General features: G+C 37.2%; 1 protein-coding gene across 10 annotated transcripts in view; it reads left to right on the forward strand.

The window, feature by feature from the left end:
* ADGRL3 (adhesion G protein-coupled receptor L3) overlaps positions 1-16998 on the forward strand; it is a 609531-nt gene that overhangs the window by 175468 nt on the left and 417065 nt on the right. For all 10 annotated transcript variants that reach the window (XM_006146256.3, XM_006146257.3, XM_014586938.2 and 7 more), the window contains one exon: positions 15495-15604. In XM_006146256.3, coding sequence (XP_006146318.1) covers positions 15495-15604 — 110 coding nt within the window. The remainder of the gene's footprint in view (positions 1-15494; positions 15605-16998) is intronic.

Below are 16998 nucleotides of genomic sequence, written 5' to 3' on the forward strand. Positions count from 1 at the left end.
ATGGGAGTTCAGTGACATAACCATTATGCTAACTGCTGGTCCCACACCTGTTACGTATTTCAAGGTACCCAGTTTAGGACTCAAATTGTGCATTCACCATGGTGGTATCCTACTGCCTTAACCACTATGCAACTTGCTGGCCCAAAACAAACAAAATAAATTTCTCAGAGTTCTCGACCCTGGGAAGTACAAGACCGTAGTGCTGGTTTCTGCTTGGCATGTCATGTGGGCCTTCTTGCTGTATCATCCCATCGCAGAAGGGTAAGCAAGCATGAGAGACAGAGAAAGTGTAAGCAAGAACCCCACGTTGGATTCCCACGTGCTGGACTCCCATGAAGGTGACTGCGGTTCAAGTTCCAGACCCAGAAGCTTTAGAAACTCACACCAAGCATGTATGCATGTGTGCCCAAGATCCCAAGAGGATAACCTTTAGAAAAATAATGTAATTTCACAGTTCTGATTCTCTTTTATCGCTTACACACTTATAGGGCCCTGCAGGAATCATTGTGAAGATTATATAAGACAATATGCAGAAAGCAAATTGTGTGGTGTTGAACACAGTGGAAGTGATCAACATGTGTTATCATTACTTATTAACATGGTATACAAAATATCTCTCTTTGAGCCTCTGCTCACCTCCATAACCTTTTCCTTTCTCAGCCTATTTCTTTACACCAAGAGCACCAAAAGACTTCCAAATTACTGTTGGGTTGTTGGGAAAGTCATGACACAGTTTTCCATAGTAAAATACATCAGGACTTTCCTAGCAACTGTATATATTACCATGCCATGTTGTCTTTGACTTTTTCCCTATCTGAATCGCCTTCTCTTCTCTCATTTATTTCCGCACGCTGAGTAGCACTCATCTCATAACAATCAGTTCTAGTGTGAACTCTTCCTGGACACCTGCCCTAAGACCCTTTCCTCTGTCCAGTTATGGGTGTGTCTGTATTAGATTTTTAGGGCTGCTGTAGTGCAGTACAACATTCAATCACTACATGTAAAGAGAATTTACCTAACACGAAATATGCCTCAGACCGGTCCAGTTGAGAACATCGTACATGTTATCATCAACAGGTAATAAACCATTTCTGTGTCCCACAAATGTCATACCTCTGTTTTTGCTCCTGCTTTCCTTCTCTATAGCCTTCCCTTCCCCACCAAAATTATATATTTTTTAATAACCAGAGATGATATTGATTGTTGAAAAGATTGGAAATCACTATTTTATAAAAGTCTAGTTAAAATTTAGTAATGTAATACATGCGAATCATGAAGTCTACTACATAGCAGGCATTCATAAAAATATTTTTCTGCTTATTGTGTGATTGTTATCAAATATTTATGAAACTTTGTCTCTCTAATAGAAATAATCCTTAAAGAACAGTGAAATAACTTGATGTTGATTATTACTAAATCTTTTAAGCTTCAATTATGACATAATGATTATATGTAAGTATTGCATCATAAAATTTTCTAGAGCAATGCATTAGGCATTCTATTTCAAGATTTATTTGCATTTTATATTTGTAACCTATAAACCTAAAGTAAACTCTAATAAAACATATAAAAAGTGTTTAATTGGGACCAGCAATTAGCGTAATGGCTACGTTGCTGGACTCCCACGTAGTCAACCACGGTTTGTGTCCTGGACCCGGTGGCTTAAAACTCACGCCAGGTACGTGTGAGTGTGTGCCCAAGATCCCGAGAGGAGAACGGAGGAGAAGAGATTGTGGTGTGGCCATCCCCCCTGGGGGGTGATTTCTCGCTTTCTGTCTCTCTGTCTCTCTGTTTGTCTGGCGAGTCCCGCCCCCTATAGCAAAAACAACTCAAAAAAAAAAAAAAAAATGGTGTTTAATCTTGGGACCAGCAGTTAGCGTAATGACCATGTCTGGACTCCCATGTAGTCGACTGCAGTTCAAGTCCCAGATACGGTGGCTTAAACTCACGCTAGGCATATGTGCGTGTGTGCCCAAGATCCTGAGAGAATGGAGGAGATGGAATTGCGGCGTGGCCATCCCCCTGGGTGGTGATTTCTCACTTTCTCTCTGTCTCTCTCTGTCTTTCTGGCTAGCGCACATGCCTTATAGCAAAAACCTCACAAAAAATAAAAAGTGTTTCATCTTGTTTGGGCTCAGTAATGGAAAGTTACTCACTAAAACTTTCAGTTTTATAGAATATTCATTATTTGTCTGCTCTCAATGTATGAATAGACATTAAATGCCTATTACTGAAAATGGCAACCGAAGTAATAAATACCTTGTATTTACTTTCCTAAGTGTTGCTTATCCTTTTTCAAAAGCAGGTTACAATACCAGCTTCTCCCCCAGTTCTCTTCTACCTAACCTTAAAATGGTGGTGGTTTTGTCAGCTATGCATAAGTTATGAGGCATTTGTCCCAGATAATAATTCCTTGTCTTGGATTGAGTGTTACAGTCCCACTTTATTATGTTTCTCTCAGATATGTAATAAGGACCACGACTTTGAAAAAGACAGATGTGAAACGCTCCCCGAAGACAGTGTCTGCTCTCATTATTAGATGTCAAGAGTTGTTATCGGAGTCATTCTAAGACAGATCAACTAGCGCTGTTGTCATCTTAAAGCCTCTAGCAATTGTAGTAGACGCTATCCAGTTGGGGGTGATATGTTCCTGCATGCTGGACATGTGGCGAGCCAGATTGCCATTGTGCCAGACTTCCTAGGTGACTTCCACCTGCACGTTAGCTCCAGAAAGAAGGTCAACGCTGAAAATAAATGTAATGTTTTGGGAATGAGAGAGATGTACAGTAAATGGAGGAGAAGCTTTTGGGGACTTTTACAGGAAAAATAACTTCTATGAAAGCTGCATTGTATAGATGTTGTTATGCAAACTTTTTAAAGGCACTGACGGTTTTCAGAGCATGATGTGATTAATACAAATAGTCATGTGAGAATATCATTCCTTTTTATATTTTCAGTGTGGTTTCAGCTGATAAAACACTAAGTCTTCGTTTTGTTTTTAGGAAAGAAAAAATTTAAACACTGAAAATGAAAAATTACTACATCCTACATCTGTGATAATCACTTTTGCTATAAATCCCATAATGGTATTCTCTGAATGTATGCACATGTACAATTCCATAACTTTTTTAGTTTTGCTATAGAATGCATGGGCTTGCCAGAGAGACAGACAGATAAACTGAGAAATTAGCACCCAAGAAAGATGGCCATACCATAATCTCTTCTCCACCGTTCTTCTCTCAGGAGTTTGGGCACAACTGTTTTTTTAATCTTTTCATTTAAACTCCCAGGATGAGGGCCAGCAGGTGGTATGGTGGTTGAGGCAGTGAACGCTCACATTGCCTACTGCAGTTAGACTCCTAGACCTGGTGACTGGCTTTCTTACTCTTCCTATCTTTGTCTCTAGCGAGCACACTTGTCCTGTTGCAAATTTTAAAAATAATAATGATAAATAAAATTCAATTAGAAATTATAAGAAAGCAAAATTCCAGTGTGAGTTTTTTTCAGATTCATTAATGAAAACTTACCTCATTTTTAATCATCTTGTAACATAACGTAGTAGAGGTGCCTTTTAAAATATTTAATCAAACTTTGTTTTCTATAAAGATTACACCATGTCCTTCAAATGTTAAATAATTTTAGGTCTAAAAAGATCTTTTTTTAATATATGTTTCAGGTTTGGTTTTTTTTAGGTAATCATAGTACAAATTTATATAAAGTGCTATTCACTGAAGAAGGTAGCTTTAGATAATGATAGATCAGATAGAGTTTGCCTACCACAGACCTTCCATTAACCCCCACCTTCTTCCCCTCAACTCGCAAAACTAACTTGTTCACTCTCTGCTAAGTGATCAGATACTTAAGAGAAAACTGGGCTCTTCTCTGGCTCAAAGATGTTGACCCTGAACTGGGCAAAACCAGTCATGTTGGCTGTCATTCCTCCAGTGTGGTCATTTAAGACATGGGTATAGTGGCATGGCATGGCATTGACTCATTGAGGCCTATCCGTAGGGATCGTCTGCTTGGTTGTTTATGTGTAGAACACCCATACTCTTGTTTTGTATCGTTTTGCTTATTCATCCGTTTCATCCATGAGAAAGAGAGGAAGAGAGAGAGACAGAGAGAAGAATCCCACTTGGGGCTTGATTTAACAGTCTGGCCTAGTCTCAGCCAGCCCTGATCACACGTGCAGGCGGGTCTTGGAACCTACACCCAGGACCTCACCCGTGTAGGTGCGGTTGCGTCACCACGGCCTTCTGATACTCCTAGAAAAGTTAGCCTGTTCCTCTTGTATGTATTGCTTCTTGAGGGTGCCATAAATCCAAGCAGGTAGGATGCATGACCATGTGACTGACTGAGGTCTTGACTGGGCTTACCATGGACAGTCAGCCTAACCAGCCCCAGTCCCGGAAGTGAGAGATGATACAATATTACTGGTCTTCAGTCACGGGAAGTCCTGCGCTGTGTTCACAGTCTGCCGTGCTGTGCCATGTCTGTTACATTATACTTAAAAAGCTGAAAACAATGAAAAGTACTGTTGTGTATAAGAAGTGACCATGGCACACTTCAAAATCGTGTAGGACTGTTAGAGATTGTCTCCCTGGATTGTATATTTCTGCTTTTGGATTCTTTCTGTTAAAATTAAGTTCAGATGCATGTGTGCGTGCATATGGTAGCATGAAATGTATGCATGTACATGCACATTCATGTTTACACACACATACACACACAAAGTTATTCATTTGCTTTTGTTTAACACTTTATTAAAAGCAGATGTGAAGAAAACAAAGACATTTCTCGTAGTTATTCCTATAGTTTTCCTTTCATAGGCTTTCAGATGAACTGACTTCAGTATTTCGTATTGGTAAATTTCCTTTTTTAAATGGTCTTTCTGAAGATTTTTTTCTATTCCTTTATCATTTTTATCATTTATAAGATTTTCATTTCATAATATCACATATCAAAAACAAAAAAATCTTAATGGAAAGTTTCAGATGACATCTCTCATTTCCGTCCAGTCATGCAGATAGGACTTTTTGCAGCTCAAAGAAGAAAGGAACGTGTTGCAGCTCACTCATGAATTATGATGAATTAAGTCTGTTACCAACTTAACAAAAAGAAGAGCAGAATAATACGAGTAATCCCGAAAGATAATTTAGATATTAATATACTATTGTACTCTAAGCAAAGTGGACATTGTCTTCACTAAAGAAAACCACATACATATAAAATGCGTATTAAAAGGAGCATTGGGCCAGGAGATTAAGGCAGCTGGAACCCATATATCTGACTTTGTGGTTTGAATCCTGGATCTGGTGGCTTCAAAATCATACCAGTAACAAGAGCATATGTGCCCAAAATCCTGAGATTGGAGAAGGGGTTGTGGTGTGGGCATCTCCCTTGGGGTGGGAGGTGACTTCTCACTTTCTCTCTCTTTCTCTCTCTCTCCGATAAGTGCATGTTCCCTATAGCAAACTTTAAAAAAAAGTACATACATACATACATATGTAATTTTTATATGTGTAATATATATGCTATATGTGTACTATACATGTGACATATATATAACATGTATATATCATAATATGTGTACTGTATATATGTAATGTATATATAGTGAGAAAGAGAGAATATAAAATATTGTTTCCTTATATGTAGGAGAAAATGAGCTATCTTTCTGTTTGCCACCCTCAGGTGATGAAATCAGATTTATTTGGCTGATTATATACACAAGTAAAGAATGACCTACTTTGAAAGGCTGCTACATGTAGATGGTAATAACTAATTCCAGGTGTATTTACTTATTTTTAGAGAGAGAGGTTTTTGCTGTAGGTTGATTGCATTTGCTGGAGAAACAGAGAGACAGAAAGCGAGAAATCGCCCCCCCCAGGGGGATGGCCACACCACAGTCCCTTCTCCTCCAGTCTTGTCTTGGGATCCTATGGCACGCATACACACACTCCTGGCATGAGATTTAAGCTGCCGTGTCCAGGACTTGAACTGCAATCCACCACATGAGGGCTCAGCGACATAACCATTACACTATCAGCTGGTCCCAGTTCCAGTTATTTTTAAGTGAAAATATTTTTTGTAATTCTTTCTAGCCCATGTTACAACATATAATGACTAAAAGATTAGAGCTTAGAAATCTTTGGTACAGAAACCAGGACCAAAATGCTTTTCCAAGCAATGTGCATGAACTTGTTAAATATAAAAGCTCTTTTTTATTTATTTTGGATGTGTATTTCTATGAATTCTACTTATGTGTGTGACTTTGCTAGTTAATTCATTTTTAGAATGGCTCCACAAATAATCTATGGGTGTTGATTGATAAGATAATTTTCGCTGTCAAATATTGCCCTGAAATACATGGGCTATTTGCAAATTGAATGTCCTTGAAAGATTATCACTTTTTCAAACATATTTCTATATTTTCCAAATATTAAAAATTCTCAGGAACAAGTCTTTATAGTTATTTATTTATGTATTATAGTAAGAAGTCTAAATAGTTTTCTATTTTTAAAATTACTGGGGACCAGCAGTTAGTGTAATGGCTATGTCGCTGGACTCCCATGTAGTCGACCGCAGTTTGCGTCCTGGACCCAGTGGCTTAAAACTCACGCCAGGCGCATGTTGCATGCGTGTCCAAGATCCCGAGAGGAGAATGGAGGAGAAGGGATTGTGGCATGGCCATCCCTCCCGGGAGGGGGGGTGATTTCTCGCTTTCTGTCTCTCTCTGTCTGTCTGACGAGCGCATGTGCCCTATAGTAAAAACCTCTTCAAAAAAAAAAAAAAACTACCAATGAAAAATTTTAGAGCATAGGTGAATAATATCATTGTAGCACAGTAGAGAATTTATATTTAAATTTTTTTTTCAAAATAAAATTATTTACTTTAGCCCATGAACATGAAATAAGTCATTTTCATTTGTTTCTACAAAGGCAAAAGAACACTGAAGTATATGTTAAATTTAACACGAATCAATATGGTTTCATAAATAATTCCTCAGTGTTTGCTATCTCACATTTTATAAGGTTTCATGTAAGTCCAAATTGAAAATACTGTACATCCTAATTCCTGTAAAATGCTTTGAAAGTTTATCTTCATTGGTTATCTAAATCTAGGTCAGTTTCCCACTTCTATAGCAATAAGCTTTGTGCACTTAGAATTCCTTTGCGATTAAAAGCTATCAGTAAACAAACATACAGGGACAAATAGGTGGTATAGTGGTTAAGGCACTGGATTCCCATGTGGCTGACTGCAGTTTGAGTCTCAGACCCGGCAGCTTGAAACTCCTGCTGGGCGCATGTGTGTGTGTGTGTGTGTGTGTGTGCCCAAAGTCCCAAGAGAATGGAGAAAGGATTGCAGTGTGGCCATCCACCTGGGGGGTGATTTCTCACTTTCTTTCTCTGTCTCTCCCTCTCTCTTCAGTATGCATACATGCCCTATAGCAAAAGTCTCTCTTAAAACAGACAAACATACAATGTAATTTTGGTCAAATAAAACTCAGAGTGTTTACTTGCACCGAAGAGAATGTATAGGAGAGGAAGCATACCCATCCTTTTAGTAAGTGGAGACAATAATTACTTATTGGAGTATATTAATGGAGACAAATACTTTAGCCACACGCTGCTATAGTGACATGCATCTTGTTATGTCAGACTTCATGGTGACTACCCCAAGAGACCTTGAATTCTGTCTGTGTGTTTTTATTTAAATACCTGTTACATGCTGAATAATGATACGGTTCCCTAATGATAGTAGCACTTCACTCTCCAAAACATATGGATGTCACATAACATGGCTAAGGGGATTTTTCAGATACAAAGATATTTTCTGGTCCTTGAACTGGGCAGATTATCCTGGAATACTGGGATGGACTGTACATGTGGTCATAAGAGTCTTTTGAGGGATACAGGAAAGTCCGACTTGAAGAAAGGTGCTATGAAACCAAAAATGGAGAAGAGGAGAGAAAAGGTGCAATGATGGGTGATTATAAGCCAAGAAATGAGGGGACAGCCTCTAAGAGTCTGGAAAAAAAGCAGGGAAATAGATTTCCCCAGAACCAACAGTGCACCACCCCTGACAACACCTTGGTTTTAGCCATATAAGATTTACGTTGGGGGACCAGCAGACAGTGTCATGGTTACGTGTCACTGGACTCCCATGTCATCAACCATTGTTCAAGTTCCTGACCTGGCACCTTAAAATTCACACCAGGCACCTGTAGAAGGCATGCCCAAGATCCCAAGAGGAGAGTAGAGGAGAAGGGATTGCGGTGTGGCCTCCTCCTCTCATTGTCTGTCTCTCTATTTCTCTTTGTCTCTGGTGAGCACATGTGCCCTACAGCAAAAATCTCTCTCTAAAAAAATTTATAGTTACATTGGACCTCTGACCTTCAGAACTGCAAGATTCTAAATTTCATTGTTTTTAGCTTCTAAATTTGCAACAATTTGATAAGAAAAAAAAAATCACGGCTCTAGATTCTATACTTCCTCCTTACTCGTCTCATCTTGTGTCAAATGACATTGCCCTAATGTAAAGGAGTGTTTGTGAAATAAGATATAAAATCAGAACAATGGAAAGAATTGGAACTAGAGATTCTCCTTGTGAATCAGAGAACGTAGGTGCCATCTCTATTGGCACAATGTCCCATGGAGATCCTGTCATACCATTAGTTTGTAACTTAGAACCAGTTTTCTCAGAAATAAAACTGCCAAAATAGTAGCCTTACTCCATCGATAACTCTTCTTAAATTGCCTCTTAAATTATAAATGGACAACATCATTAAACTTCTTTATGAACACTGGATATATAGCTACAATGTAAGTATGGAAGTTGTGTTTTTTTTTTTACTTTGAATTATTGACTCCTATTTTTTTCTAACCATTTAGTTTCCTAATCATTTATAATCTACATGATTCCTTTTTGATCTCTATATCCATATTTTACCATTCAATAATTGCCTTATCTTTTCTGGTCTTCTAATTCCCCAGTGAACTCCATGTCAGCCGTCTCAGGATGGCAGACAGTGGAAAATAACAAAAGTACTGTCCCAGAGAGGAAGAAGAAAGTTATTCTGTGCATTGACTTTGAGCAAAAAGTGTAGCTATTTATGTATTAATTTAAATTTTCTTGCATGGCTACCTTTTGTCCAAACAACTGAAAGCTCTTAGTTATGCTGATTACCTAAACCATTTTGAGATCTTAACATTATTGTATTATCATGGTAGTTTTTCCCTTTTTATTACAAGACAGTATTAAAACATTTTTCCATTAGAGAATAGTGCCTTCTTGTAGGATTCAAACACTGATTTGTCATATATTAGATACTGTGAATGTCTTCGTTACACTAAATGAGTATGTGTTTCTTCATCACATATGCTTTTGGATAAATGTTGTTGAATAAGTGCTAATGTAAATTAAAAAAAAAAAAAAAAAAAGACAAAACACAGCAAGGCAAGCCAGCTAGTAGTATGGTGGTTATGGTACTGGATTCCGGATTCCACTTGGCTAACCACACAGTTCAAGTCCTAGATCCAGTAGCATGAAAAATACACTATGTTTGTGTGTGTGTGTGTATGCCCAAAATTCCTAGAGGAAAATGAATGAAAGAGAAAGACTTGAAACATGGCCCTCCCCTCTGGGGGCCTTTCTCACTTTCCCTTTTTCTCTCTTCCTTTCATCTCTATTTGGTAAACACATTCACCCTATAGCAAATTTTAAAAAATTCCCATGTTTTCAGCAGAGTTTTATACATTTATATAGCTGAAGCATCATTAGAAAAGTTCCTTAACATCCCCAGAAAGAGGTTGTTGATACTCACTGGCTTTAGAGTACATTAAGTACATATGATGGAAGGGTTTATTAATGGTGAACTCCTGTGGGTTACAGTGACATCACATAAATATACAATAGTATTTTACTTAAATCTTATTTTAGTGGTACCATGGTAAGTCGTTAATACTATGAAATCAGTCAGTATAAGTATAATCTTTGAATGTCTATTATGTCAGAATTTTTCAACATGCAGTTATACTGAATCCTCATTCGTATATGCTTCATCTATAAATATGTTATAATTAAGCTTGAGATAATGGGCTGCTAATTTTTATGTGGGTAATGGAAATAAAAGCAACAACTATTTATTGAATTTAGCAGAAAAGCAAGAAGCTGATCTTTAAGTAATAAGAACTTTGCTATATACTTGATATACACTAAACCCAACAGTATCTTTCTTTTTTATTATTATTACATACTATGAGGTATTATGGCCAACAGAGGAACTCTTTTTTTGCCCAGAGATGACATTTTCATTACCAGGCTTAACTAATTTTGGTCCTATTCTTCTATGAACCATAGCGGAATGAACAAGGTAGGGTAAATGATTCTATATCCTGTTACTAATTCTGTGGTTAGGGAAGCTAGGCATTTTCTCTGGCAGTTGTCAGATGATACTTTTTAAAATAAATACTATTGCTTTAAAATTTGTGCTAATAGCTAATAAAACCTAACATACTAACAGTTATTAAGTGTACTTGATTGATAGATGGCAGTTGTATGTAGGAGGTTTATATGCGGGTTGCATTAAGATTGCATCTTTTTCTTTTCTTTTGGAAAAGTCTGTATGGAAGTAAATATACATTTCTTTCTGTTACTTCTTCTACCTAATACTCAGACATTGATCTTTTCAATTGCTCCATGCCGAGTCTTATTCAGAAGGCCAGGTTTTATAACGCTATTTTAAATCCAGAACCTACTCCAAATACCAGATTCACGTTATAACTGAATGAATCCTAGGCCACTTAGGTATTTCATAGCTGGTCTTTGCTTCATTGAATCATCCTAGTCCTCCTGAGAACCTATAAGGTGAATTAAATCAGGAGCCCAGAGTGACCAGGAAATGTATGACTCATTCTCTCACAAGACTGCAATTCTGGAGTCTAGTGACTGTTATTTCAGTGTCTGAAAAGTAATTTAACATCTCCATATATAATCCTTCCCCTGTGAAATTAGAGGTAGCATTATTCATCTCAGAAAGAAGGGACAAAAAGATTTACATGTATTTTCTCACATTCTGTTGATGGTCTCTTCACTTGGTTAATTGTTTTTTTTTTTTTCTTTTCTTTTTACTATTCATAGGTTTTTAGTTACATGCAATCCAGTTTGTTTAGTTTTGCTTTTGTTGCCGGTGTTTATGGGGATTACACCCAAAAAACTATTGCCTGGAACAGTGTCAAGAAGCTTTTTCTTCTAGCAGTTTTATAGTTTCAATTCTCGTATTTAAGTCTTCAGCTAATTTTGAGTTGATTTTTGTGTGCGTTTTGGGATAAGGATTCAATTTCATTTTTCTACATCTGGATATCTAGTTTTCTCAGCATCATTTATTGAAAAGACTATTTTAGGGCTAGCAATTGGTGTAGAAGTTGAGTTGACTAGACCCTACATAACCAACTCTATTGTTCTAGTCCCATACCCAGTGGCTTGAAAATCATGCCAAGTGGTTGTATATGTGTGTCTAAAATCATCAGAGGAGAATGGAGGAGAAAGGATTGTGGTGTGACCATCCTACCTGTGAGGTGATTTCTCTCTCTCTCACTCTCTGTCTGTCTCTTTCTAGTGAGTGCATACATCCCATAGCAAAAACTAAGAGGAAGAAAAAAATGAAGAAAGAAAAGTTTGTGTTTTCCCCATTGTGTGTCCTTGACAATTTTGTTGAAGATTATTTGACAATAAATATCTGAACTTATTTCTAGACTTTCTATTCTATTCCTTTTGGTTGATATGTCAGTTTAGGAGTTAATATCTAAAATATGTACTCAATTAAGACAACCTAATAGCAAGAAAACAAATAATAGAATTTTTTAAATGGGCAAAGAACCTGCTAAACATTTCTCAAAAGAAGTCAGGTGACCAACAAGTATATAAAAAACTGTTCGACTTGACTAATCATCATGTGAATCAAAACTACAGTGAGATATCACATCATGTACATTAAGATGGCTATGATCAGAAAGGCAAAAACTGAATGTTAATGAAAGTATGGAAAAAAGGAAACCTTTCGGTGGGAATATAATTTGGTATTATCATTATACATAGCAATATGTGGATTCCTTAAAAAAATAAAAATGGTGCTCTCCATTGTCTGTGTGTGTATGTTTGTGTGTGTGTGTGTGTGTGTGTGTATGCATGCCCAAGATCCTGAGAGGAGAATGGAGGAGAAAGGATTGCTATGTGGCCATCCCCATCCCCCCTCAGGGGTGATTTCTCACTTTCTGTCTCTCAGTCTCTTTCTGTCTTTCTGGTGTGTGCACACATCCTATATCTAAAATTTCTCTATGAAAAAAAGGGAAAAAATGGTATAACCGTATAATTCAGCAATTCTACTTCTGAGAGAGAAAAGACAGATATAATAGATTGCAAAAAAAAAAATCAGTATCTTGAAGAAATATCTGCATTTCTTTGTTTATTGTAGCACTATTAATGATAGCCAAGGTACTGATGAACTTAAGTGTTCATCAGTGGATGAATGGCTAAGGAAAAGATAAGATATATACACAAAATATCATTTGACATTTTAAAAAGAAGGAAATGCTATTATTTGTGATGGTATTGATGAACCTGAAGGACATTATAACAAATGAAATAAGACAGAGAAATAAAAAATAATACCTGTCCTCTTTTCTATGAGGAGTCTAAGAAAGTCAAACTTACAGAAATAAGACAGCAGAGGGACCAGAGTATGGTGTAATGGTTCTGTCGCTGGACTCCCACACTAAAAAAAAGGATTTATGTGAACATGCTTTCTAAGTTTGATGAATTCTACAGAAACAGAGCATTAAACCTGTAAATCTTGGACTCAGGATATTCCAAGTAAAGTGGTTTCCAAACAAGTGACTTGGGTTATGGTAGCTTTTGTTTGTATGTATTCATTTGTTTATAATGTAAATCTATTTTCTCCCATTTCAAATGTGTTTCTCATGATTGCTAATTTTTCTGTAACAAATGTGGAAATATCTTTCTTTTTGAGCTTATATTGCTCCCCTTTGTATTTGAACCCAAGACAGATTTATGAGTTTGTTATTTCCTTTCCCCTTTTTTTTGGAGAGGTTTAGGATGCATGCACTCACCAGAAAGATGGAGAGAGACAGAAAGTGAGAAATCATCCCCGGGGTGATGGCCACACTGCAATCCCTTCTTTTTCATTCTCCTCTCGGGATCTTGTTTAAGCCACTGGGTCCAGGACTCAAACCACAGTCATAGGAGTCCAGTGACATAGCCATTACACCAACTGCTGGTCCCATGAGTTTGTTTCTGCAACTTATGTTGTTAAAATTGTATTGCTTTAACTACTAAAAACGTTATTTAACTTTAAGCTTCTTTAAATGGATTTCTTTGTAATGGGAGTACCACTATTATTTATTTTAAGTATAAGGACACATGATCTACTTGAGGTGCAGGAGTACGGATGGCCACATTTGCATCACTGATATAGATAGTTATCTCATCGTCAGCCTTAGGCTTCACATCTACCCAACAGAACTTTAGAACTTGTTGACCCTCAGGATAAAGTGTTAGGCTAAATTACTTGATGAGTGTGGGATATTGGCTTTTATTAATCTTACCCTGATAAAACAGAATTATATTTTTAGTTTAAGACATTCACTAATGAATCAGTTTTAAAGACGAAATAAAATCCTCATTAAGCCTGACAAATGGTAGCCTCAGGTATATACAACACATTTTTTTTCCCTAAACCAAAATGAATTTAGCTGTAAATGTTCCTTATGCTATGGATATCTTAGCATGTATTCTGAGGTATAGGTCACATCAGAGAATAAAGCATTTATTTAAGAGAGTATGGAATAATGTAGCCCTGAGGAATTCTATTTCTGAAATAAACAAGAATATAAAATAAAGGATCATTAGATTGTTTCATCCTCTATATTTAGTGTCAGTGGCACGGGTGGGATGAACTCCCAATTTTCTACAGAAAAAGCCTTACGGACAGGGCCAGCAGGTGGCGAGGTTAAGGCACTAGATTCCCACAAGGCTGACTGCGGTTCGCGTCCCAGATGTGGCAGCTTGAAACTGACTACAAGTAAATAGATAAATAAATGAATACATGTTTAAAGAATAAGCCTTATGGATAAATTATGAAACAGAAAGTTTCTGAGTAAAATTTACAGTAATGAGGCCACCGTGAATTTTTTAGAGTACAAATTATGTGTTTTTTTTCTCCACCATGAATGAGTTGGTTCAGATCTGTTTAGCCCAGTTGTCATAAAAATGGCCAAGTTTGCATTTCTGTTTTAAGAGTGGCATTTCATTATTTTCCTTAGGATCATAATGTTATTTTAATTTATGGGAGGTTGGCAAGTGTAATCAGATTATTTGAACATGAAACTTGAAAATCAGTTATTGAAAATGGTTTTACTTGAGACCAGCAGTTAGCGTAATGGCTATGTTGCTGGACTCCCACGTAGTCGACCACGGTTTGAGTCCCGGATCCGGTGCCTTAAACTCACACCGGGCGTGTGTGCATGCGTGCCCAAGATCCCGAGAGGAGAATGGAGGAGATGGGATTGCGGTGTGGCCATCCCCCCTGGGGGGTGATTTCTCGCTTTCTATCTCTCTGTCTCTCTCTGTCTGGCGAGCGCACGTGCCCTATTGCAAAAACCTTTCCAAAAAAAGAACGAAAAAAAAATGGTTTTACTTATGTCGTTATTAGTAGTACGTTATTTATAAAAACTGTAAGTAAATATTTTAATATTTAAATATTAACATGTAATGGTGTCTTAGGTTTGGATAAAGTGTTGCAGCCCACTTTTCACTGACTTTAAAATGGATGTTGGGCCAGCCCCATGGCCTCTACATGGCCTGCCATGTGGTTTGAATCCCGACCATGGGAGAGTTGAATAGCACAGTAGGCATATATGTGTGCATGCCCCAAATCCCAGCAGGATTGAGAAATGGAGGAAAAGGGATTCGGATGTTATTAGGCCCTATTTGGGGTGCTTTCTCCATCTCCCTCTGTCTCCAGTAAGTGTATGCATTCTCTTGCGGATTAAAAAAAGGAAAAAAATGAATATCATCATAATCCATGGATTTATTTTATTACTTTCTAATAAAACTCTATGGTTATATTTTCTTAAGTACATTGTTTTGTAATGAGAGTGGGTCTTTAGTCTTCACATTGGCAATGTCCTGTGGACCTATAGCGTTGTTTCTCAATATTGCGTTAATACTTAACTTTTTCCTTGAAAGTATGTTTTATTCCACCAAATAGAAAATTAGATAACATGAGTGCCCTAAACAGATTGATTCTGATTTCTGGTTTTTACAGTATACTACAGATAGTTACTTCTTTAATAAGTCTAGAAGCCTAATCTTTTTAAAATCTGTGTAACAGGAAATAACATTATTATTGATGTTGATCGTGATTTGTCTTATATAAACTTACTATTCCTTCTTTTCTTTTCTTTTGACTTCAGATGCAATAACAGGACCCAGTGTGCAGTGGTGGCAGGTCCTGATGTTTTTCCAGACCCATGTCCAGGAACCTATAAGTACCTTGAAGTGCAGTATGAATGTGTCCCTTACAGTATGTATATTCCTGTGCTTCTAAAAACAGATATGAAGTTTTGTTGTGCATGTATTGACTAATGTCAGCGTAACCACATAAATGAAATGAAAGGACTAATGTTCATTTTAAGGATCGTAGACACTGCCCACCACGGGAAGAATTAAATGTGGTCTGCATGATCTTGTAACATTTAATTTTGACTATATATTTCTGTACATTGATATCTATTCTAATACTCTTTTATTAATACAAGAATATAAAATATTAGAAACAGGTCAAGGGAGCGGTTTAGGTCTAAGCGAATAAAAGGGAAAGTGAATAATATGTACATAATAATACAGAGATCGGTGCGTTTTGAATTTGATTGAAGCATTTATATCCGAGCTTCATGTGTTGTCCGTGTTTTGAGAAGCAGAGATATATTCATCCAGAGGGAGCACAATAGAGAAGAAATACAAACATTACATGAATCGAGTACTCTTTAGAGCATATCTTTTATAGCTTCAAGAAGTGTGTCCTTTTTTAAACAATTTTTTAATGGTTTATTATTTTTTTAATTTAACTTTTAAGAAATGTATTCACTTATTTTTAATTTGACCAGAGAGGGACAGGGGTGGGGTGGGGGTGAGTGAGTGCCCTTAACCACCAAAACACCTGCCAGCCTCATTATTATTTTCTTTGTATTTGATCAGGGGGAGACAGAGAGAGAAAGGGAAAGTGAGAAAGCATGCCACCAGATCCAGGACTTGAACCTTGGTCAGCCACGTGGGAGTCCAGCACCTTAACCACCACGCCACCTGCTGGCTCTGAAGTGTGTCTTTCTTTTCAATCTGTTTGTCAGGTATAGCACATGACAACAATGTATGTTTTTTCTTCAGGAATAATGAAGAATTAACAATCCAAAATAGAACATTTTCTTACTTTTCTACCCAAAAAAGTATCAACATCTTAAAAATATAAGTTTTTGATCTGCCTGTTTAATTATTCATGGGATTTCTTAATAAAAATCACTCAGGATATCTTGTATTCACGTAGTAGGTACTCAACTCAGCCCAGAGATAGAAAACACCAGGGATTATAAACAAATCCCAGGTTCCAGCTTCCTTTGATGTCTCCGAAGAAGTACAGTATCTGGGGGTCAGTAAGTTTATTGTGCCAAGAGATAGCTCTAACCTTGCCTCATTCATGCTTATTTAAAAAAGCAGCACATTACTCCTAAGCTGGAAGTAAGCATACCTTGGTAACAGAGAGGGATTTGGCCAGCAGGAAATGAGTCAAAATTTCAAAATAATGGGACTAGTAGACAGTGTAATGCTTATGTCACAGGACTCACATGTAGTTGACCTGAGTCCTGAGTCCCCTGGCTTAGAACGCATGCTGGGTGCATGTGCAGGCATGCCCAAAATTCTGAG

The sequence above is a fragment of the Tupaia chinensis genome, unplaced genomic scaffold (assembly GCF_000334495.1).
Source record: "Tupaia chinensis unplaced genomic scaffold, TupChi_1.0 Scaffold000173_1, whole genome shotgun sequence".
NCBI lineage: Eukaryota > Metazoa > Chordata > Mammalia > Scandentia > Tupaiidae > Tupaia > Tupaia belangeri.